Here is a 24,486-nt window from a genome sequence, read left to right as displayed (position 1 = left end):
TGTCGGCTCTCACTGGAACCTCAACTCATCCTGTTTGTCTTCTTCCTCCCTCTCTGTGCAGAATCCATTTCATACGCTGAAACAGGAAAGTCTCTGTGCTGAAATAACTTTTCTTCACCAGCTTTGCAATCTAAAAGAATGTCAACGTGTTTATTAAAAATGTTTTGAGACATGAAGCCTCCAGTGGCCTGTACTACAAAGCGAGGTAACCGTCTTATCCAGGTAGCTTCAGGTGGAACTTCCTGATTAACCCGTACTACGAAAGGTGGATAGGTGTCACCCGAGGTCTGTTGCCATGGCAATTTACGCCGCATCTCTAAACTGCTCCGACCAGGTTTATTTGGTGGTTAACTCGAGGTCGCCCTGCACGTGGACTACACACCACATCTGTACTCAGTGTTACAGAGGAGAAGTATTAATACACACCGCTTCATAAAATATTTTAGATTTCATCCTGATTTGTTTCACTGCGGCTGCACTGAAGCTCTGAACACAACAGCATCACGTTCAGACAGCGAGCCCTGCAGCCGAGCTGTGATTTTAGAGAGGAATCTTAGTTAATTAACGGGATAGTTTCTTAGATGTAGCCCATTTGTAGTCTTGAAGTGTTTTCACATATTTAGATTTTTATGTGTCCAAAAAATAGGGAGCCTGGGTCGGGGTTAATAACAGAGAAAAATAAATCCTAGATGAAAATGTGAAATTTACAAGAAGAAAAATCAGAAATTCCCCGAAATTAATGTCATAAAAAAATAGAAAATCACTCTGTTTTCTACTGAATACACCCAATCCAAGGCGAAGTCTCTGAGGTGCATGATAGTGATTGTGGACTAAACTCAGGAGTGTTTCAGTATTTCCTCACTGCTAAATCCGATTGCAAAGTTTAATATAACTTTCCACTGTATGCATGATACAGGGCAGATGTGTGTGTGATGTTGCAGCCTTGCAAAGTAAAGTTTCTCTCATGAATGTGTGACTATAATGTCAGAGAATATTCAAGTTTTTTACTTGGAAATTAAATTCTGTCTCGGATTATTCCTCCTCTCCACTGGCTCCTTTTTTTCCTATTACAATGGACCTTATGTGCAGTTGTACCTTTACAACTTAATCATATTACACATAAAAGAAGAGCTCATAAAATACAGAGATCTGAACTACAATAAGAACACTGTGAAGATAATTAGGCTACAAATTAACTCAATGCGATGCCAACAAGCCGCCCTGGCTTTGTCGCCTGCCACGATATTAGATTTAGCCGTTAACGTGTCTTTACATTCATCATTTCCTGACACGACCAACGTGCGTTCCTCTGGAGAAATACGGAGCATGGGCCGTTGCAAAAAAACTACCTGCACGGCCGAACACGCCCCTTTTAATGCGAACGCGCACCAACTCCAACTAAGTTAACACCGACTCAACTAACCAACATCTTATCCACCGTCGTAGTACCGTCTAACTCCAGCGTAGGCGGTCAGTTTGTTACCCTGAGTTTGCCTGAGTTACCCCGAGTTAACTCTGAGTAGGATGAACTCCCTTCGTAGTACAGGCCAAAGGTCACAGACACCGACAACATGTACAGACTCAGAGGTTCTGGATTTCTACCTGTTTCATACGGTCTGTGATTTTTACCTGAGAGAAGGAGGTCTGTACGTTTAAACATGTTTGACACAAAGTTTTACTCAGGAATCAGCCAGTCATGTCAGCAGAGATGTTTGAAATGTCTCCCAGCTTCAGTTCGGACGCGAGCTGCATGTAGCGCTCCACGTTGTCTTTATGGTACGTGCTGGTCCCGTGTTTCTTGATGTTGGTGATATGAAAAACTCTGGAGCCTTTGATTAAAGCAGACTTCCTGCTGGACTGGTCTGCATTGAGGCGGCAGACGTGGCACCACATCTGGTTGAGCGTCTCTGAATAACGCAGGAACCAGAACCTTTTCAGCCAGGCGTCCTGGAAGCGAGCGGCCCGTCGAGGCGTGCAGATCTTGGGTGAGTCGCCCTGATGAACTCCGGGCTCTGTGGGGGTTGACCTGACGGACGAGTCCTGATCGTCTTCAGGAGGCGAGAGAGGCTCCATCCCTGTGAAGACGGACGGAAAGACAAAGTGATGAGAGTTCAGAAAGTTAGCAGTCAATGCCAGTAAAATTCCAAAGTCGAAACACAGTAAAAAACAAAAACACACTTCAAAATCCACTCCTTTTAATAAAAACAACTAACATCCGTGAGCTGGCTTGATGTCATTATATTCAGAAATTAGCAAGATATTGAAATTATATGGGCTGATATTTGTGTCAGTGGAATCTGAATTTGAATTATTTAAATCGAAATTTGAATTTCTCATCTTGAATCCCATTAAAAAAATTATTTTGAATAGAATAGTTTGAATTTGTATTAACTTGAATAATTGCATTGAAAAACTGAATCTGAAGAGAATAATTTGAAATTGAATTTATTAGTTTGAAACTGAATTCCAATAACCTTGAAACTGAATGTAATATTATGAAACTGAATTCAGTTGCAACTGAAACTGTATTTAAGCCTCACTAAAAATTCAACTCTTTCTTTCTTTCTTTCAGTTCTCTCAATTCAAGATTCAGTTTCAAGGTCACAGACAGGTCAAGGTCCTTCAGGAAGAGCAATCGAGTGCAGAGCAAGCCTAAATGATGCAAGCTGGTCGCAAAGCCAAACCAGCTACCACAGGTAACTGACGTAGACTCAAAGCATGTGCGAGTGACGTGTTTGTGGTGAGGTCTCACCAGAGCCTTCTCTATTTTATAGGCTAATGACTCATCGGTAGATGTCATAAGTGATGACTGGCCTTAGTCAGGCATGTGACAAGCGGGAAAATAAACACAAGAGCACAAGGCACGGTGCTGTGAGTCCTCTCCCAAGAAAATGATAGTTATTTGAATAAAAACTGCATATCCACATAGTTTTAGACTATGACCATCATTACAGTGTTTCAGTGCTTCCTGGCTCTGGTTAAATCTACACAACCAGGAGGGGGAGCTGGTATAAATGAGTGTATTACAATAATATTAATAGAAAGTATAAAGTTCATTTAATAGTATACAATTAGTATAATGTTAATATTTTAATTCTATAATGTTACTATATTCATCATTTCATTTGATAATATCATTGCTATCCGATTAAAAAAACCATGCATCTCCAAAAAAAAAATTTTTTCTCATAAACATGTATTACACACAGTAATTACACACATTTAGCATCATAAGTGAAATACTATCTTTACACAGTCATCAGTGAACCGTTTAATTTTTTTAAATGGACATGTGTGGATTGTTAAGCGAAGATGGACATGCGTGGATTTTAAATAACGGGCTCCGATGACTTGCTGGTGGTTCTGAACCTTGAGTCTGTTTTATGTCCCCTTCAATCGATTAAACTCTCGACAGTCAGCCTGCCCTACTGATTTCCACAAAGCTTTGTCTTACATTTTAGCTTGAAATCAGCACGATCCAGGCTAATGCCAACAGGTGTTACGCCGAGTTTTGCACACACCTCCAAATACTGCTTTTTTGTGGGGCTCATCAATGGTGATAAATGATTCTAAGTATTTATTTTATGAACGTTTGATATTATAACGTCGTTGATATTTACATTTACACTTTTACAATTCCTTGAGATTCAGCAAAAATATGTTACCGCGTTTGATCAGTGAGCACAGCAAAGTGTCTGAAAAAGGAACTTAAGAGGTGGATGCATAATTTGTCAGAACAGATGTGGGAGGTTACCTGCAGAGATCTGCATGCACCTCTTTTCTCGGCACAACACCGACACTGAGAGTGTGCATCAGTCAGTTCAGGTAACTCACTGAGCTTGTTGTAATCCTTGGATGAAAACTCAAAATGTTTTTTATCCAACGCTATCCTTTCCCCAATACTACACTAGACAAGTCACCTCAAAAACTTACCTTTCAGACAAACCGCATCCGGAGGCTGTTAAGATACTTTGTTTAAATGAACTGATGCAGCAGTGTTTTCCTCTAAAAGGGACACATGTAGCTCTGTATTTTTTAACGGTACCTGTCAAGATCTTAAAATCGTGAATAATAGTGGACAATGGACCAAATAAAATCAAATTGGTTTAATCAAAAAGGGTTGAAATGACACATTTCAAAATGTTAAGACACAAAAAACATCACAAAACACATTAAATATCATTATAATTATGAACAGTCAGGAATGATAATCAGCTAAGCTATTTGTTAGAGACAATTGATCAGACTCTTTAATACTACGACTTAATAAGGAGGAGTAGAAGTCTTTGGGCGAAACCTTCTTCTGTTCTTTAATTGTCTGGCTGGACGTGTACTGAGGGGACACTGTGGTGACACTTCTCTTCCTGAGAGACGGGGACGGACAGGTTTCCCTGTCATCTTGTACTCCATAGTGCCATCCACGCTGTATCTAGTGTGTAGATGGAAGAAATTAGAAGATATGAGGTTAGATTTAATAGATCACATTATAGACAGGATGTCTTCCAGAACATTAACTTTAAGTAAAAGTAGCAAAACCACACTGTTGAAATATTAGAAGTACAAATCCTACATTCAAATGTTGCTAAAGTAAATATACACAAGTATTACCATCAAAATAGCATTTAAAAATATACTTGCAGCTGGTAAAGGTGGCTGCTTCCAACTACTTTATATTCTGCTGGGCGGCTTAATCCATCAAAATGTCTCATAATATAGTTTTTGATTTCATTTTCTATTTATAATCTGAATCTATAAAGTAAAAACTAAAGATGTCAAATAAATGTAGGAGTAAAAATTATAAAGCACTAACACCTCAAAATTGTACTTATATACAGTAGCTGAGTAAATGTACTTCCATATTATTCAAAGCTGATGTATTTTGACATAGAAGGTGACATTTTTGTAAGAATGTATGTGGTCTGATAAAATACCTGATTCCTGGAAGATGATGCACGGTTAGATCTCCTTGCAGACTTGCTGATGGTCACTCGGCTGAAGTCCGTGAAGAAACTGTGGTCCACGTACCTCACATTGTGACAGTGTGGTTTGCACAGTTTCTTATTATTATTCAGGGTGCCAGCCAGGTCTGGCAGTACAGGTTACTGGTTTTTAAATCAAGTGTCTCGCACTTTTGTCAGTGGTATATGAAGCAAACATCATGCATCACGTCATACAGCCGTGAGGAGCTGTTACATATCACGAGGATTACACCCGACAAATTGGAATTATTTGCCAACATTCCAGAGGACATACTGGATGTTAACAACACTGGATCGCCACCAAGGGGAAATATATCTAGCACAAAAAGACGGAGAACTGGAGTGGTCTCCAGGTTCAGGAGACGGCCCTACCAGCCCCCACTACCGGCTCTGATCTTATCCAAAGTGTGATCCCTTAAAAATAAGGTGGATGAACTTCTACTTTTAATGGGGCATTATGGAGTTTCCAGCGGCCACTAGCGGTGCGGTCCTAAGATTGCAACCAGGCGTGTCCTCGTACGCGTGCTCGCTTGAACTCGTGAGCGAGCAGAATCCGAAACACTTTGATGCAGAAATACCACAATAAACGCAGGAACACCAGCACGCAGGCTGCGGCTTTTCTCCAGACATGTTCAGGCTCCGTTACTTAAACGTTCCCGTCTCAGAGGCAGGTCAACACCGGCGCCGTAACGTTACTTCATTCAGCGCAGCGAGACGCATATCGGCTCAATCCTCGGCAGAGTGACAGCGGCTATAGACAGAAATGGGGAACAGACAGAGCTGGAAACTCAGGTAAACTCCCACTGCAACGTTACAGTAATAGTTTTATCAGCTGCAGGTTGAACTAATCCATGCTCGTTACATGACCGCACACTGTAGCGTTATCTGGCTGCCCTGGACCCTCTTGAAAAAAAAAAAAGAAATCGCTCCACATTTGCTTTATGCCGTTACATCCTTTCTAGCAGGCTACATCAACAGCGGTACACAGGATAGTAACATGGGTGGCGTTAGTTGGTGAAGTAATGTGGAAAGCGATATAACTTTGCCCTGGATGACATTAGCGACTTTATCTGTTTCTCCAGCTTTACTAATGTTCACTTTGTTCTTACTGGACATCATCTGAACCTGTTTGGTCTGATGGGCTTCAGCACATAAACCTTTATAGTTGTTTTGGGTCCTTACGTGGAGCCTGTGTTTGCTGTGAGCTGGTTGTTTTATGGTGTTAGTGGACTGCGTGTCGTCGCTGTAGTACGAGAGGAGCGTGCACAGGGCTGAATCCGACCCGGAGACCTCGCATTAAAAGCAGAATAGTGTCTGATGCAAGGGCTTCATTTCTAAGTGAGTTTTGAGCCCACTGACAATAAGGCAATGAAAATTTAATTTATTAAAATCAAAAACTTACATATAGCCCCTTTAACACAAACGGACAGGAATTACAGTGACTGCTTGGCCTTCTGCTTTACCGAGACATGGCTGGATCAATCGGTTCCTGATGAGGCGGTAACCCCCCCACCGGCTTCACCATCTTCAGAGCCAACAGGTCAGAAACTATCCCACAAATCTAGAGGGGGTATCTGTCTCATGGTAAATCAGCGCGGTGTAACAACTCAACAATCCTTCGTCGTTACTGCTCTCCCGATCTTGAATTCATCAGTTTGAAATGCAGACCACATTACCTCCCCAGAGAATTTGCTTCAATTATACTAATTGGCGTTTACGTTCCACCACAAGCTAACGCTAACACAGCCATCAGCGATCTCTCCCAATACATCTGGTCTGTTGAAAACTCCAACCCCGATACGTCTGTCATCGTGTTAGGTGATTCCATAGCAGAGAAATCAAAACACTGGATCATTGCTACATCTCAGTTTCTGGTGCTTACCGGGCATTCCTGAGGGCTCCACTGGGGAGGTCTGACCATGCTGTGTTGCTTCTCATTCCAAAGTAGAGGTCAACCGATATGGTTTTTTTCACGCCGATGCCGATCTTTTGAAATCCGGGTCGGCCGATGGCCGATTAATGCTGCCGATTTATTTTAACCTCTATTTGCACCGAACTGAAGCACAGAAATCCGCGTTGATATTCGGTGCGGTAGATAACGGTCGTTAAGGTTCCAGTGCCGTATCAGCACCGGGTCTGTCTGTAGCTACCCGTTAGCAAAGCAAAGCCAGTCTGTCACTAGCCTATAGTGCGTTGGTCTCTCTCTCTTTTATTACTTATTTCTCTGCATTGAGTGACAACCCTCTCAAATATAAGACACACAAACAGAACAAATAAAAGTCTCAGATTCACTCTGTAATTGCAAAATTATTGCTTTCTTATTGTGACATGATAGCAACTCTTCTGTGATAATGCAACTTCAACTACGATCCAAATTAGCCGAATGTCATGTGTCTTATTCAGGTTTTTTCTCGAAGTTGGCAGTAACATATCAAAAGTTTTTAATTAAATATAAAGGAGTAATAAGAATTGAATCCTTACCGTTAGCTCCTTAGGCACTGGATGAGGTCTGCTGCTCACTCGGCTGGAAAATGACTCTAGCGGCAGCGCGCGTCAAACACGTGTTCCACGACAACACTAGGCTGCACACAGATGCGCCTGCCTAATAATCGGCTTGATATACTTGGATATTGGCCGATGCCGATTATGTTAAAAAATGCCAAAAATCGGCCGATTAATCGTCCGACCGATTAATCGGTCGGACCTCTATTCCAAAGTCCAGACAAAAGCTTAAATCCATTAAGAAAACATCCAAATCTGTCAGGTCCTGGTCCATGGATGCTATTGAAACACCCCGAGGGTGTTTTGAATGCACTGATCAGGACATATTCAGTGCAGCTTGCGACTCCCTCGACGAACTCACTGATACTGTGACGTCATATGTCAAGTTCTGCGTGGAAATGTGCATCCCCACCAAAACAGTGACATTCTACGGCAATAAAAAACCATGGTTCTCGAAAGACTTACATCTCTCTTACGCAAAGAAAAGAAGTGGGCGTACAGAAATGGAGACAAGAATCAATACAGTGTGGACAAATATAAACTACGAGCTTCAATAAGGAGAGCAAAGCACAGCTATGGAACGAAACTGGAGCAACAATTCTCATCAGCTCAAGATCAATATGGAAGGACATGATAGACTCCAAAAAACGCCCTATCTCCCCTCTTAACAATGATCCAAGCCTCCCAGACAAATTAAATAACTTTTATCCAAGTTTGAAAAACCTACCTCACCAGTCATCCCCCCGACCCCATTCCAACACCACTCTTCTGCATCCAGGAGGAAGAGATGAGAGCTTCATTTCAGAGGCTTAAGATCAGGAGGGCAGCAGGGTCCTGTCTTTGCTTAGGCATTGTGCAGCTCAATTGGCGGCAGTATTTTCCACCATATTTAACACCTCATTAAGCCAATGTACAGTCTCACAGTGCTTTCAATGCTCCATTATCATTCCTGTGCCAAAGTCCTCAAAGATCACCCGCCTCAGTGACTTTGGACCAGTCGCCCTAACATCTGTGGTAATGAAAGTGTTTGAGCGAATTACTCTGGCATACCTGAACTCCTGCACCGCCTCACTGATGGACCCGCATCAATTCGCCTACTACGCCAACCGTTCTGTTGAGGATCCAATCAGCATAGCACTCCACCATACCTTGCAACACCTGGAATCACCAAACACCTACACACGCATTCTGTTCATAGACTTTAGCTCCGCCTTTAACACTATTAACCCATTTAAACTCTTTACCACACTCTTGGACATGAACATTGACCCAGCCATATGCCACTGGATGAGGAGCTTCCTGTGGAATAGGAGCTCAGAGGGTCAAGCTTAATAACATAACCTCCCACCCTCAGTAAAGGAGCTCCTCAGGGCTGTGTTCTCTCCCCTTGGCTCTTCTCCCTTTACACCGCACACTTTGCATCCACAGACACTTCAGTGAAGACAATTAACAAGTATCAGGACGACAAAACCATCGCGGGCCTCATCACAAACAATGATGGAACACAGCACCGCATGGAGGTTTTCTTAGAAACACACATTAGCAATAACCTGAAGTGGACAACTAACTCCAAACACATCATTGCAAAAGCTCAGATACTTTACTTCCTCAGGCTGCTTAAAAAAAAACACCGGATCAAGTATCAACTCCTTGTTCTGTTCTACTCCGCTATCATCGAGTCCATTATTACGTCTTCAATCACAGTATCGTATGGTAGCACGGACAGCCAAACAAAGTAAAAAACTACATCGGACTGTCAACAAAGCATCAAAGATCAGAGGAAAACCACTCCCCTCAGTTGATTCCCTCTATACACATCGGACTGTAAAGCAAGCAAAGAAAATCATCTCTGGCTCCTCACATCCTGCTCACCACCTCCTTCCCTCAGGGAGGCGCTACAGGTCACTCTCCACCAAGACCAAACGCTTCACAAACAGCTTTTTCCCCCACAGCCATCAGGACTCTGAAGTCCTCTCTTTAGTTTAGTTGCATTCTCATTCACTATAGCATGGTGCTTTACCCACTGTAGTCTGTATTGTTACATGTTGTGAAGTGTATTGTCTATTTGTACACATGATGCAGAGCTTAAAAATACTGTTCCGAAAACAAATCCCACCGGCATTGTCGCGCGGCTAATAAAACAATCTAATGTCACAAAGTATGTACATCTTAAAAGAATGACCACCCTCCCACTGAATGACCATAAAAGAAAGAAACACCACAAACTCACAAGCTTAGCGCAAAACAAAAAATTGGTTTATTGAAAGATTTCACGTAATCACAAAGACACAAGCCAACTCAAAATTTCACTTCGGGTTTTCTGCACGCTTTAACAAACAATCTCAAAAATACAAATTAGTTGCAGTTCATTTCATAAAACATTAAAACATAAATCCAGTCCAGCACTGACAGCGAGCGAAAATAATGCTGGTTCAGTTTCTCAGGCACAAAACAAGACGTCAGTAAAGAAAAAGAGTTTGATAACGCACAGAGTCTAGTCAGTCAAAGAATCCGGTCCGGGTTTTTGCTGCTGGGTTATGAATGTTTTACCGGCTTTGCACGGCGAATGAGGAAAGGTGATCCGAAGGTGAGGACTTGCAAAAGGTCACGGATAAAAAACAGTATGCAAGGGATTTAACTACCTCACTTGTTTTTTTCCTGACTATCAAAGAGCGTGTTGCTTCGGCCGATTTTGTCACCGCTCCTCTCCCTTGCTCTCCTGGCATTTTACAGGCAGTCCGTTTAACTGTGGCGCCATCCGGTAACGAATCAGTGTCGAATCAAAATGGGCATTTCTGGGGTTTTCCATCGTTGCTGTAAAGGCATACTCAGCCAGAACACCGACATCTCTCTCTCTCCATCGCAGAATCAACTCCCTTTGTGTGTGACCTCGCTTGAGATACTTCTGCGTCACTATCTTCTGCTTTTCCTTGAGGAGGTCGTTCCTCAGGAGCGGGTTTCGGTTCTGGTAGCCGCAGTGCACGATGCATAAAGCAAACTCGTCGGCAGGGAGGCCAGCTTCACCCTCATGCCACAGGTAATGTGTTGCATCATGTGATGCCATGTCAAAGATGGTGAGGTTATGAACACTGAGCTTAGTCTGGTAATAGCGGGCGGGGGCTTGCAGCGCGGGGCGGAGCAGGAGCCCCTGCAGATCCATGCATGCCACCAAGGTCTTCTCACCTGCCTCTTCTTTGTCCTTCTGCTTCACAGCCCGTGCTGTGTGGCAGCTTCAATGTTTCTAGCCTTAAGTTTCCAGCAACACGTCGCCTTTCTTTTGGCGAAAGAGAGAAAGATTTAAGTCGTTGAAGATGTTGGTGAAAACTTGTCGTGACAGAGACTGGATTCCGTGTTGGGCACAACAGCGCTTATAGTCCGTGTGGAGGCGCCTGATGGACTTGAACACAGGCTCCAGGTACATCTTTGATGAAGAGGACATACAGGGGTGTGATGAAACTTTTGGGAGGTCTAGAAGGAAGGTCTTAAGGAAGTCATGCTGTTCTGACCTCACCGTCGCTCTCTCACACGCCCTTTCAGGATTCTTTCCTCTTCTTCCTACCCACTTTAAAAAACACCACTGGTTTATGCCTAATGTTGACAGGAACATGCTTTGGCACACTCTGATTTTTCTCCCGTCCACTACAAGGTGACAAGAATTGGATGCCGACCTCCTGGATTCTTCTGCTCCTGTGCGCCGCCGCTTTACACTGCTCACCTGCACCAAAGACTTAACAAACGTTTTCCTCTCTTTCCAGTCTAATTTCCCCCAGAAATACTTGAAGATCTCCTCCCTCTTTGAGTCCTCGATGTCATTGCAGCACAGTTTAATGGACTTTTGGCAGGCCGCAGACTGACATCGCATCCCCATTTGATTCAACCCAGGCTCTTGATTCTTCATCATTCCTCTCGCTTTCTGGATGTTCTCGTCCCAGGTCTCTGCATCTCCTTTCTTCCTTGACCTTCTTGGACTTCCCCCAACAGATGAATAATCCTCCTCAACTCCTTCTCCTTGTGATTAAAAGAAAGAGAAAACAAACATTCTGTAAATGTTGTCCTCAGTGTGCCGTTGTGGTGTGTGTGTGCAGCTGACCACAAACAGCAGCAAGCCAACGAGGAAACATCTAGAATTCACTTTAACAAACGCTGCTGCATTAAATCCATTACGCGCACACACTCTTATGTGTGCATCAGTGTGTCAGCTGATTAGTGCCGTTTTATTACTCTATTGTGATCTGTAAATTACTTTGTGCTGCATTTTTTGGTATGAAAGGTTCTATACAAACAGTTTGTTGTTATTATTATACCTCCAAAAACAGGGTGCACATCCAGTTAAGTTCAGGTGCAAGACAAAAAAATATATCACTGCAGGACACAAACAGAAAAGATCTGCACACCATCCCACCGACTTGCTTGGTTCTATGAGACCAGATCAAATGTTTTTTTGGTGTGCAGACTTTTCTGTCCTGGATCCTAATACCCACCTTCATTTTCAAATTCGTCTGTGACAACAGCAGCAGGAGACTCAACCTGGTCACACTCAAGGGAATCTTGAAGAGATGAAGAACAAAAGTACACTTAATGCAGTATTGACATAATTCACAGGTCCTGTACTCAAGTGTCTCCTTTGTGTTCTCTTCAATTCTGAGTTCTCAAAGACGCCAACATTAATTTAGATGGACTGATACTGCATCTAGATCTGCTGCAGTTGTTGTAGGAAATGTTTTACACATTATAAATCAGTATAATAATACCTACCTTCACTTCCACGTTCATCCGGCACAAAAGCAGGAGACTCAGCCTGGTCACACTCAAGGAAATCTTGAAAAGTTAAGAACACATAAAGTACACTTAATGCAATATTGACATAATTGGATGTTGCTGACTTTGCATTCTTTGCTCTGGCTGTCTTATTCCTAGTTTTCCACTGCTGACCCTGGCTGCTGCCTCAACTGGCCCATCGTATTTACCACTGACCGGTGCACAAAGCTCCTCTACAGAAAACAACATTTCTATCCTGAGAAAGAGAAGAGTGCACACAACGGACATCATCACTTAAGGCGCTCCGTGTGAGAAATCAGACGTTGGCAAGTACCTCTCGGCCACTAAGGAAATGTACAAGTAAACAACACGATAAAAAGAAAGCTTTGGATTGGCATCGCTTGATTCGAGCAGGACGTCAGCCGACATGAGCAAGTTAACATTAACGATGTGATAAGTCTGCCCCGGCACTTATCCACGGTATAAAAAGTGTTTACAAACATGGCAAATAATCTGATACAAACTAATGTTAGCTTTCCGACTATCCGCAGTACAAATCCAGACAGCGTTCATTAGCCAGCTAACGTTAGCTAGCTATCGAGAGCCACACTTCAGCCATCAACATTGAGATGTTAAGAACAGAATTACGTTAGCTAAGCTACACAAACGACAGTCGAAAAAGACTGAACAAGTACAAACTTGAATACAGTTGTCAAATAATAATCTTATGGTGACACTTTACCTTGGCGCTGTTCTCTTCCACAAAGAAAGTTACGAGTGTGTTTTACTTCTAACTTCCAGAGACGCTTGGCCTGTACTACGAAGCGAGGTAACCGTCTTATCCAGGTAACTTCAGGTGGAACTTCCTGATTAACCCGTACTACGAAAAATGAATTAGGAACTTAGGAAACAACAGCATCACGTTCAGACAGCGAGCCCTGCAACCTCTGTGATTTTAGGGAGGTGATCTTAATTAACAGGACAGTTTCTTAGATGTAGCCCATCTGTAGGCTGCGAGAAAAAAAAAATCCTCCATGAAAGTGTGAAATTTACAAGAAGAAAAATCAGAAATTCCCTGTTGTTTTCTTCTGAATACGCCCAATCCACGGTGAGTCTCTAACCTGCATGATAATATAGTGATTGTGGGCTGAACTCAGGAGTATTTCCTCACTGCTGAATCCGATTGCAAAGTTTAATATAACTTTCCACTGCATGCATAATACACAGTCTTACAAATAGGGGTAGAAATCATCAGAGGTCCCACGATACGATATTATCACAATATTTATGTTGCGATTTTATTTTATTGCGATTTAAAATATATTGGGATATATTGCAATTTATTACCTTTTTCCAACTTCCAATTAGGTTCCTAAAGTCATATCACTTTTTCAGTCCTCTATATGGTCCGGTTAAGTTTTCTAGTGGACTAAAAAAAGAGTTTTATTATTCTAGCACCAAAAAGTTAAAACTCCCATCTGCAATTTATATAATAAAATATCAATACTTGGCGTCATGTAGATTAATCTTGGAAATTAATAATAACACATTTTATTTACAGGCACCTTTCTGAACATTTAAGGTCACCTCACAAAACACTGTATATACAGGAATCTTGAAGTAAAATTCAAAACCTTTTTAAGACTTTTTCAAGACTTTTTAAACATTTTAAAACTGCCGCACCACTTTGAGCTAACCAATCAAATCAGCCACACACTTTTAAAAGGGACATTTTTGAGTTTTTAAAAGGAATTTAAGTATATTTATAACATTTATAGCCTATATGTCATCAGGTTGTAACGCCACCTAAAAATTTAGGCATTCACCAACTTTCTCAGTTGCCTATAACAGCCTGTACGGGCCAACTGTTTTCTATGTGAAGGTCAGATTTCCTACGAAAAGTAGCTGTCTTACATAAACTATGACGTTTCTGTACGCAACATTACAGCAAATCATGTCAAACACAGTGTAATTTTATGTTTTAGTTGGTTTAAACTAGATAATGTGAGCTCGCCTGCAATGATGTGTGAGAACTTTCATCGTCCACTTGATCAATGCAACAAAATTCAAACAGGGCAGGAGGGAACAAAGATGAAGAGAATAAACTGAGTGATAAATATCGTAAGTAGTGTAGGCGGGGCAGCACAGGCACAACCTGGAGGAGGAACTAGTCTAAATGACTGGATTAGTTTAATATTATAACATTAAATTCTGAACTAACCAACGTCTTATCCACCATCATAGTACCGGTTAACTCCAGTGTAGGCGATCAGAGTTTGTCAACCCTGAGTTTGCCTGATAACCCCGAGTTAACTCCAGCTAGCTCGTATCTCCCGCCTGTAGTGCGAGATAGGCGGTTTGATTGACACTTTTCACACCCAATGGAGATACTTGTTCAATCCATAATGTAATAAAAAATCTTTTAATTGGTCAATTCGATGACAGATGATGACAGCATGGAGGAGAATGTGCACGTTCCAAATATAGGACAAAGTCAAAATCATCAAAAGTGGAGATACGTGGTTTTCATCGGACAGCGACATAGTTTTCCACTAGTAGAAAATAAATTCCAGTTAAACAACACAGCAGTTTCTTTTACTGGGTTGTTTTCATTCATTAAATCCTTGTGTAAGAAACTGGTTTCTAATGCGTTTAACGCTGAGTTCTAACTCATCAATAATCACATACATCAAAGCAGAATAATTAAACGTTTGCTGTAGCACGTCAAACTTGTTATATTATTCAGCCCCATCCAGGCTGTGATTGGTCTAAAAGGGACAGTGACGACCACATCCACTTGATGAGAAGTTGAACATGTTTCAACAAAAGGCACATGATAAAAATGCCCAGCTAACCAAACCCAAACCTTCCTTATCTGATCACGAATGTCTTCTGTCTCACTGCTTCAGCTGCTGCTGATCATCTCGGTCGCTGTTTTTGTAACAAGCTGCACCCCTGAGCGACCTGGCGGTGATGTTACAAAGAGTTCGGTTTAGAGCTGCTCTGTCTGGAAAGTGCTATTAGAATCTTCTGTTATGAACGGCCGCTATGTAAAATGTCTGAAAGGTGAATTTTTATGTTGAAAACAGCTATTGATGATTGAAATGGATCGTATTGACCTTTTCAGACTCCTCCTACAGTAACAGGAGCGTTGCCTGTTCGTCACCTTTTTTAGTTTTAGGTGATCAAACTGAATCAGCTCTCCCACAGAACTGGGAGAAATCCAAACGTCACCTGGTTTCTAAACTTTTTTCTACTGGACGAGTCGAGACGGAGCTGCAGCTGCACTTATTGCCATCTTCCACGTGTTGGATCTCCGGTACCTTCAGTAGCTAGTACAGCTGCAACGAACGATTATTTTCATTTTCAACTAATCTGCCAATTATTTTTACAATTAATCGTTTTCGGCTATAAAATTTCACCACAATTTTCCAGAGCTCAAGTTGTTGTAGAAGTTTTTCCACAGAGCTGAAGTCGGTCTCCCCCTCTCCTGATTACAGCAGGTAATAAAGCTCGTTAAACATCCCGTTCCTCCGACGCTCAGGCGACACAGACGTGATGCTGCAGCTGATCTGCAGCTCTTGTTGCTGGAAATGTTTTAATAACCTTCCAAACTGTCGCCACTTTATTTTGGCGTTTCTTTCTCTGTGCTTGATCAGCTGGCTCTCTGGTGCGGTCACAACAACCTGGAGCTTAACACGCTCAAAACTGTGGAGATGATCGTGGACTTCAGGAGGAGCCCCCCCACTCTGCCCCCCATCACCAGACTCAACAGCCCTGTGTCTGCTGTGGAATCCTTCAGGTTTCTGGGTTCCACGATATCCCAGGACCTGAAGTGGGAGCCCAACACTGACACCATCATCAAGAAGGTCCAGCAGAGGATGTACTTCCTGCGTCAGCTCAACCTGCCTAAGGAGATGCTGATCCAGTTCTACACAGCCATCATCCAGTCTGTCCTCTGCACCTCCATCACTGTCTGGTTTGGATCTGCCACCAAAAAGGACAGGAGCAGACTACAACGGACAGTCAGGACTGCAGAAAACCTGCCCTCCATTCAGGACTTCAGTCAGGAAACGGGCAGGAAACATCACTGCAGATCCATCTCACCCCGGACACAACCTGTTCCAGCTCCTCCCCTCTGGTAGGCGCTACAGAGCACTGTACGCCAAAACCAACAGACTCAGGAACAGTTTCTTCCCACAAGCCATCACTCTGATGAACAGCTGATTTCTGACTCACAGTGTCAGGAACAATTCCTGTGCAATAACCCAGTAACTCTGCCTCTAATCAGCACCTGTTTACTGGTTTCCACTTATTATTTATTTAATCACCATTCTCTATTTCAGAGCTGCTCTTACAATGTCATATTGTAGATACTGTATACCAATACACCTACCTCAGGTCATAAGGTCTTATTTTTTCCAGCATCCTTTGCGCTATGCTCCATCACACTGTGTACATGTATGCATATATGTGTACCTGTATATCATATCCACCTTCAACATGTACATAATGAGAATAGTTTACTCTTGCATCCTTTGCACTCTGATCACTGCACTATTTGTCAATATGTCTATATTGTTTTGTTCATAGTGTGTATATTAGTGTTGTCTATACTGTAGTTTGTGTCTGATTTTATTTTATTATTATTATGCTATGGTATTTTTGTATGCACATCATGAGCAATGTACAATCCTGAGTCAAATTTCTCGTATGTGTCCTGACAATAAAGCTGATTCTGATTTTAAGAACTTGATGGTTTTATCCAGTTTGTTATTAAATGTGTAACAAACTTTATCGCGTGTCTCTTCATTATACTCCCACACAGAAAGCCGTTTTAATGGTCAAACACAGAGGGCAGGAGGGACCTTTTAGTTCCTTGGAAAGAGATCCGGAGACTTTTGGACTTTTTACTTTTGGTAGAAACGCAGCTGGGGTGGTGATGGATAGATAAGATGCTTGCCTTTGGTGTGGGAGACCTGGGTTCGATTCCCACTGTGAGACATCCACCATTGTGTCCCTTTGGATAAAAGCGTCAGCTAAATGTAAATGTAATGTATGTATAATCTGTCAACCTCCACTCCCCCTCAGTGGTCGAAGCAAAATACTTTCCAGCTTGTTTCAGAGCAGCTGAAGCTGCACTGTTGAGGTAGAGCTGTGACCTGGTGGTAGCATCTATACAGACTAGGTGGTAGAGGTGAAATTGGCTCTCATACTACCAGCATTCACTTAAAAAAGTTACTGAAACTTACATGCAGTCTCTGTCTCTTCTGTGTGGCCTGTCTCAGGACTCTGCAGGACCTGGTCTGGTTGGAGCAGAGCCTCCACTTCCTGCTGTTCTCCTGTCAGACGTGACAGCTTCTCCTGCAGCTCCACGATCGTCCTCTGCAGGCTGACACAGTTCAGACAGCCGGAGGAGGAGGAGACGTCACACGTCTGATTCTCCTCCTTCACAGGTGGAAGTTTAAAGTTCAGCTCCACTTCATAGTCCCCTGAGACGGAGGTCTGTCGGGCTGAAGGGGACCTGGATCTGCTGCAGGCCTCCAGAGAAGCCTCCAGAGCATCTCTGAAGAAGTCCTGAAACCATTATTTAATAAAAACAACATGAATCTACTGCACGTTTGATGAGAAGTAAATCACATTCAGTATTTATCATATAGAAATCCAGGAAGGTGCTGGCTTTGACTCAGATCGACACGTGGATGTGAAACAGGAGCTTCAGTATTTGGAGTCCGCAGCTGGTGAACCCCATCTATACTCTCTAATACTCATTAATACTCTACATACTGAGAACTAGCTTGAGTCAGCTAAAGTACTCAGTCCTGCTGATGATGAAACCCGAACAAGCCCCACAGGCACCTTAACATTGTAAATAACAAAATGTTTGTTAAGGGCATTCCTACTCGATGTCTGACGCACATGTGTTCTCTCTGGGTTTCATTATCGTGGGAATTTTAAGTTTTAAAATGAGGCCAAAGAGAAATAACGAGCAGCCGTACTCTGAAGCTGAGGTCCATCTTCTTCGCAGCAGGAGGTTGTTCGCCTGTCTCGTCTCGGGGCAGCAGGACCGACTGCAGCAGAGATTTGACTTCTCTCCAGGGACGGACCGCCGTCCCCACGGGACCTGCTACAGAAAGCACATGGAACGCTGTCATGACTTTATTTAGGTTGGTTATTTTACCCCAAAACTGCATGTGCTGCACTAAATACTCAGAGAAACTGCACTGTCTACAAAGAACGTGTTAAAAAGAACTTTAGTTTGATTGAGTCCATAACTGTTTCTGGTGTTATTACTGAGTCAGTGAGCTCCTGGAAGTCCCTTCTTAAAACAAACTTCTCTCACTGAGCCTTTCCTGATTTTACTTTACATTTTTGTGCTTGAATTCCTGAACAGAAAGTTATTTTTTGGTTTTACAACTTGTGTGTTTTTCTACCTTTTTGAAGCACTTTATAATATTTACATTTATTCATTTAGCTGACGCTTTTATCCAAAGCGACTTAAAACTGCTTTATATGTCAGAGGTCGCACGCCTCTGGAGCAACGAGGGGTTAAGTGTCTTGCTCAGGGTCACAATAGTGGAAGTGTCAGAGTGGAGAGTTCAACCCGGGTCTCCCTCCCCAAAGGCATGCGTCTTATCCACTGCTCCATCACCACCCCCATGGGAGCTATAAATAAAGATTATTATAACTACATTCATTTCCTATTTGGTAGCTGCAGGCTGCAGAATATCAGAAGTCAGTCTCACCTCCCTCTGGTTCTCTCTGAGCGGTTCTGCACACAGGCGAAGGTCCCGTCTCTGGCGTCAGTCGTTGTTTCTGGTCTCTGTCTCGCTGCTCAGACAGGAGGAGACACTCTGCGGGTCTGCTGGTTCCTTCACTGGAACCCAGCTGCAGTGATGGAACCCAGTCCGAACTGGACTCCAGCATTTCATACGCTGGTATACCTGTGAACACACAAGGTGGTATATTGGACAGGTGATGCAGCTGTGTCACATGTCATATTTAACTGATGTCGCTTTAAAATGATGGACCTGAAGCGAGGAGGTCTCATTTCATTAGCAGCCTGTTGCCTTGAATCCTCTCTCCTCATGTCTCCTCTGCTTGCATGGGAGAGACGAAGAGGACAAAGGGAGCGTGCTGCTCTCAGGAGGAGGCGGCTAGAAGCAGCAAATATTGGCACACTGACTCTGACTAAATCTACATCTGTCCACAGCAGAGGCTCTATCCACAACCTGGAGGAGGAACTAGTATAAATGTGTATCGGTATAATATTTTAACATTAAATAAAGAGTATAACGTTCAGTTAATACTATACTGTTAGTGTATTAATATATTAACTACTATATTCCTAATTTCATATAATAGTATACTATTTTACCAAACAAACCAAATGTTAAATCCAGTTAGAGCTGTTTCATTTCTGTGGGTTGTTTTTATTCATTAAATCCTCGTGCAAACAAAAGGCTCTACATTGTCTTTAACTTCTTAATGCTAAGTACTAATTTGTAAATAATCACAGAGTTCAACATTTGAAGGATGTTTGCTGTAGGATGTCAAACGTTTTTTAATGTCCAGCCCCATCCAGCCTGTGGTTGGTCGGTTGACGAAAAGTGAGACTGACGAGCACGTTGGCTTTATAGAAAGTTGAACATGTTGAACAACAAAAGGCACAAACACGGCTGATGATAAATGGCCAGCGAGACAATCCCAAACCTTCCTTATCTTCTGTCTGACCGCCTCAGCTGCCAACGACGTCTCTCTGTCACAGACATTTCTCTCGGTGCTCCGGTGGCCAGTCAGACTATGTTTTGAACAGCGGCAGGGCGGGGAGGAGGGTTACGGTAGGTTGTTGTCTTTAACGTTACTCGCACACTGCTCATAAAATCGTTTTTCTGGTTCAGCAGCACAGCCCTAATCTCTGCTTCGCTTAGTATCCCTTTAATTTCCTATTTGGTAGCTGCAGAGTAACAGCAGTCAGTCTCACCTCCCTCTGGTTCTCTCTGAGCGGTTGTGGACAGAGGCGAAGGTCCCGTCTCTGGCGTCAGTCGTCGTTTCTGGTCTCTGTCTCGCTGCTCAGAAAGGTGCTCTGTGCGTCTGCTGGTTCCGTCCCTGGGACCCAGGTGCAGCGATGGAATCCAGTCCGGATCAGACTCCAGCATTTCATACGCCGGTTTACCTGTGAACACACAAGGTGTTAATATCAGACAGGGATGGTTACAATATCGGTGAAACTTCCTCTTTTAATATCATGAAACTGATTTACAACATCCAGCTCTGTTCACACCAGGGAGAATTCAGATCAACCCGCTATACTTACAGCTGCAACGAGTCCATTATTCATCCGTCAGCTGATTAATCAACAACAATTTTTGTGTTAGTGCAAAAATGACACAAATGACCTTCTCTGAGACGTACTGTTTTCATTTTATATGAAGAAACTGAATATTTAGGACAAAAGACTAGATTTGTTCTAGATATTTGCTTAAATAGACTTCAGACTAGGCTGCTCGATTATGTCAGAAATCATAATCACAAATATTAACACGATTAGTGATCGACTTATGAAACATCACGCATTTACTTAACTTTTTAAAAATTGAATGCTTCGTCTTTTTAAAATGATTATGCATTATCCCAAATAGCCCATTAAAATCAAAACACTGATTAAAATTCGATTCATTGCACAGTCCTACTTTAGGCAGTATTTTACTTTGTTATGTGTTTAGCAGGAACAGGACCAGCATGCAATGGGACTGTGACGTGAGCAGCAGTGAGCAACACGAGGCATTCTGCTATTTATACACAAATACACTGCTCAAAGAAATTAAGGGAACACAGTGTTTCCCACAGAATGACAGGCAACTTAGGTGACCGGGGGGGTTGGGGTGCAGTGGGGGGCGTCCTGGGGCTCTCCTCCCAGATCTGGACCAATGATCCACTTGGTGTCGTCAGATACACGATGCATAACATCCCAGAGGCTTTCAGTTGGATTCAGGTCTGGGGAACGTGAGGGCCAGTCAATGGCTCAATACCTTCATCCAGGAACTGCCAACGCCACATGAGGCCAGGCATTGTCCTGCACTAGGCGGAACCCAGGCCCCACCACGCTCCTCCAGGGCCCGCTACGCCAGGAGGAACCCAGGGCCCCACACAGTGTAAGGTCTGATAATGGCTCTGAGGATTTCATCCTGGTACCTAACAGCAGTCAGGGTACTGTAAGCTCGCACACCCTTAAAGGTCTGTGCGGCCCTCCAAGGGTGTGCCTCCCAGATCATCACTGACCCAACGCCAAACAGGCAGCATAACGTTCACCGCGGCGTCTCCAGACTCTTTCACGTCAGTGTGAACCTGCTCTCATCTGTGAAGAAAACGAGGAACCAGCGGCGGAGCTGCCAGTTCAAACTGCACGGTGCTGGGCAGTGAGCACAGATCCCACTCGTTGGGCCCTCATGCCTCCCTCATGGAGTCTGTTTCTGACAGTTTGTTCAGAAACATGCACACCAGTAGCTGGAGGTCATATCGTAGGGATCTGGCAGTGCTCCTCCTGTTCCTCCTCGAACAAAGGAGCAGATAACGGTCCTGCTGCTGGGTTGATGCCTTTCTACGGGGCCGTGTCCAGGTCTCCTCGTGTAAGGGCACGTCTCCTGGTGTCTCCTCCACGCTTTTGAGACTGTGGTGAGACATATGGATGAGCCACCCTGGAGGACTTGAACTACCTGTGAGAGCTGAATGGGCTGCAGGTACCACCTCATGCTACCAGCAGTGACAAGGACACTAGTAAAACTAACTAGTGTCCTTGTCACAAACTAGAGAACAATCAGTCAGGAAGGGTCAGGAGAGAGCAGCGGTCTGTGGTCAACACCTGCAGAACCATACCCTGCTGCCAAACAAACACTCCCCTCTCTTCACTGCTCCTTCAGAAGCTCCTCCCTCCAAACTCATGGACGCGCATTGCCATGGTAACCAATCCTACTGCTGCAGAAGTACAGCAGAATCCACAGTGTCTGCTGTCCCAGAGCACGTTAGCCTCAATAAGGCTCCGATCAGACAGAAAGCGCCTTTTTAAAAAAGGCGCCTCTTCTTTAAATGTGTCCATCCATCCATCGTCAACCGCTTATCCTACGTACGGAACACAAACACAGCATCCAAAACACAACAGAGTAAAAAACTAGCCACTTATTTGAAATAGTTTTTACAAAAATACAGAGACTGAAAAGAGCTGGAAGCACAGGAGCGACTGTTTATCTGCAGGGCCGAAGTCAGTGCTAACTTTGGGGCCAAACTCCTTCACTCTTTATTCAACAGCTGGCAGCAGCACACAGGAGCTCCTCTTTAGTCCGGAGGAGCTGCAGTCTTTCTTCACCGGCCTCTGGAGCTTCTACTGTACATTTACTGCTGAACATGGAGCTGACCCGTTTCTCTCTGTTCACCGGGGCTAAGCTAACAACGCTAACCAGCCGGGATCCTCACAAACATGGCGGCGTAAATAAAGCGCAGCGCGCCGCGAGTGCCCGGATGTTGCAACGGTCTTTACCGGCCGCCATCTTGGCTACGCAGCCGAAAGGGGTGAACCGCCAACGTTTTTTAAAACTCGTGAAAACTGCTGCAATAAAAGTTGAAGTACGTTGATTTTAAAGAAAATTAAACTGAAGCCAAGTCAGCAAACGAGCCAGAAGTTGTTTTGCCGGTTGACAATCGCGCGACAAAGATCCGCCCGGTTCCACTTTCAAGAAGAAGAAGCGGTAAAATGAGACGATCGTCATTTCCGGTAAGTGCAGCACAGTCAGGTCCGATTTTAGACAACACAACTGTGTGGAAGTTTACACTCGATGCAAGTTAGTACAAAATGTACACAGAGTACTACGTTAGAGTACTAACTGAAGTATCCAAATTCCGACACAGCTATGATTTCTTCTTCCTGGTTTGGTTGCTTAACATCGCCAAATAAAACAAGAATAAAATCACAAGATTTCTGAATGGGCTTCAGTTGCATGTTTCTCCTCTCTGAAACACTGAGAAAAAAACTAAACTTTAAGACCTTCAGGGAGGAGAGCTCGTTTCAGCAAGGTGTTCCTAATACACTGACTCACCTGAGTGAAAGTGTCGGGAGCACACTCTCATGGATGTGGGGATGTGGTTGAAGGTGATGTCGCCGCGGCCGACGGCAGCCACCCAGGCGGCCCTCCTCCTCATCGTCAGCTCGGATATCTGCTCTCCTTCGTTCCTCCTCCAGGCGGGGAAACAGTGGAAAGTGAGTCCGTTCGGGATTTTCCTCCTGCGGTGGTCATGAGATTTGCGGCGGCAGCTTGGAACGCAGCAGTTTCTGCCCCCCATGGCTGTTTCACAGACGGAAAGTGAGCCAGTGGAGTTAAAAACTAAGAAAACAAACACGGTGAAGAAGGGACGAGCTGCACGACAACAAACAACCGCCAACAGTAATGGCTGATCTCCCAGAACACACCGCGGCAGGACTTGAACGCGGAGGTCACGGGTTCGGGTCCCGTGTGAACCCAGAAGACAACGACTTTCCGTTTGTATTTTATTTTACGTTGTAACGTGCTTTCTGTCGCAGTTTGTTACGTTTAGGCAACGAAACAGAAAGAGATCGTGTTTTGGCTGAGTTTTGGTTACACACTGAGCACTGAGCAGGGCTTGTCTTTTGCGATCCGTTGATAAAAAACACCGTTAACCTTTCCCGCTTTTCACTCCACAAGTAATATTTTGGAACAGCAAAGAAATCGATTACAATAGCAAGAGAGTAATGGAGTTGTAACATGTCGGATAAAGATTTAAAACAACTCCGTTTAGAGAGAAAAGCTTAGCAGAGGATGGTTTCGATCCATCGACCTCTGGGTTATGGGCCCAGCACGCTTCCGCTGCGCCACTCTGCTGTACGGCGTACACAGTGACGTAAGACATATTAAAACTCTTCATAGTGGCTCACTGTTTTATTGTTTAGGGTTTTGTTAGTTGGACGACTTTTAAATAAGAATGGTTTGTTACTGTCATATTCAGAATTCCTTCAAAAATTCAAGATTACACTCACACCAAAAGTGTATGCAATTGTTTGTGATGCTTTTCCTCCAGGTCCTCTTAAATTTTTGAGAAATGTTAATTTCACAGAAGAAAATATTGTTGGAATTAATATTAACAATAAGTCATGCTTTTCCTCCAGGTCCTCTTAAATTTTTGAGAAATGTTAATTTCACAGAAGAAAATATTGTTGGAATTAATATTAACAATAAGT

General features: G+C 43.4%; 1 protein-coding gene across 4 annotated transcripts; it reads right to left on the bottom strand.

The window, feature by feature from the left end:
* Positions 1–1,023: 1,023 nt before the first annotated feature.
* Positions 1,024–24,116, bottom strand: LOC119894039. Of its 4 annotated transcripts, none has more exons than XM_038706532.1 (8): positions 23,330–24,095; positions 20,224–20,415; positions 18,986–19,183; positions 18,239–18,363; positions 17,492–17,816; positions 12,237–12,299; positions 11,963–12,028; positions 9,716–11,489 (listed from the first exon to the last, which is right to left on the bottom strand). In XM_038706532.1, exons 1-8 carry the CDS (start codon positions 23,571–23,573, stop codon positions 10,729–10,731), a joined length of 1,974 nt encoding a protein of 657 aa, XP_038562460.1. In that variant the 5' UTR covers positions 23,574–24,095; the 3' UTR covers positions 9,716–10,728. The 4 variants fall into 4 exon arrangements, with proteins under 4 accessions (XP_038562464.1, XP_038562460.1, XP_038562459.1 ...); XM_038706531.1 differs by having other exon boundaries at positions 18,239–18,366; positions 23,330–24,091; XM_038706533.1 differs by lacking the exon at positions 18,986–19,183 and having other exon boundaries at positions 18,239–18,366; positions 23,330–24,097.
* Between the last annotated feature and the right edge of the window lie 370 nt (positions 24,117–24,486).

Source organism: Micropterus salmoides, unplaced genomic scaffold (assembly GCF_014851395.1).
Source record: "Micropterus salmoides isolate LMB-PRFRI ecotype aquatic unplaced genomic scaffold, ASM1485139v1 Ms_hic_scaffold_8, whole genome shotgun sequence".
Classification (NCBI taxonomy): Eukaryota; Metazoa; Chordata; class Actinopteri; order Centrarchiformes; family Centrarchidae; genus Micropterus; species Micropterus salmoides.
The sequence above is the reverse complement of the archived record's forward strand: the minus strand, read 5'-3'. Positions and strand labels throughout refer to the sequence as shown.

Excerpts from the sequence above, each read along its gene's own strand:
- LOC119894039 (XM_038706531.1), bottom strand. The coding sequence starts at position 23,573 with ATGGGGGGCAGAAACTGCTGCGTTCCAAGCTGCCGCCGCAAATCTCAT. Across the intron at positions 20,416-23,329 it reads CTCCCGACACTTTCACTCAG|GTAAACCGGCGTATGAAATG; the intron begins GTGAGTCAGTGT and ends GTGTGTTCACAG. Across the intron at positions 19,184-20,223 it reads TCAGAGAGAACCAGAGGGAG|GTATACCAGCGTATGAAATG; the intron begins GTGAGACTGACT and ends GTGTGTTCACAG.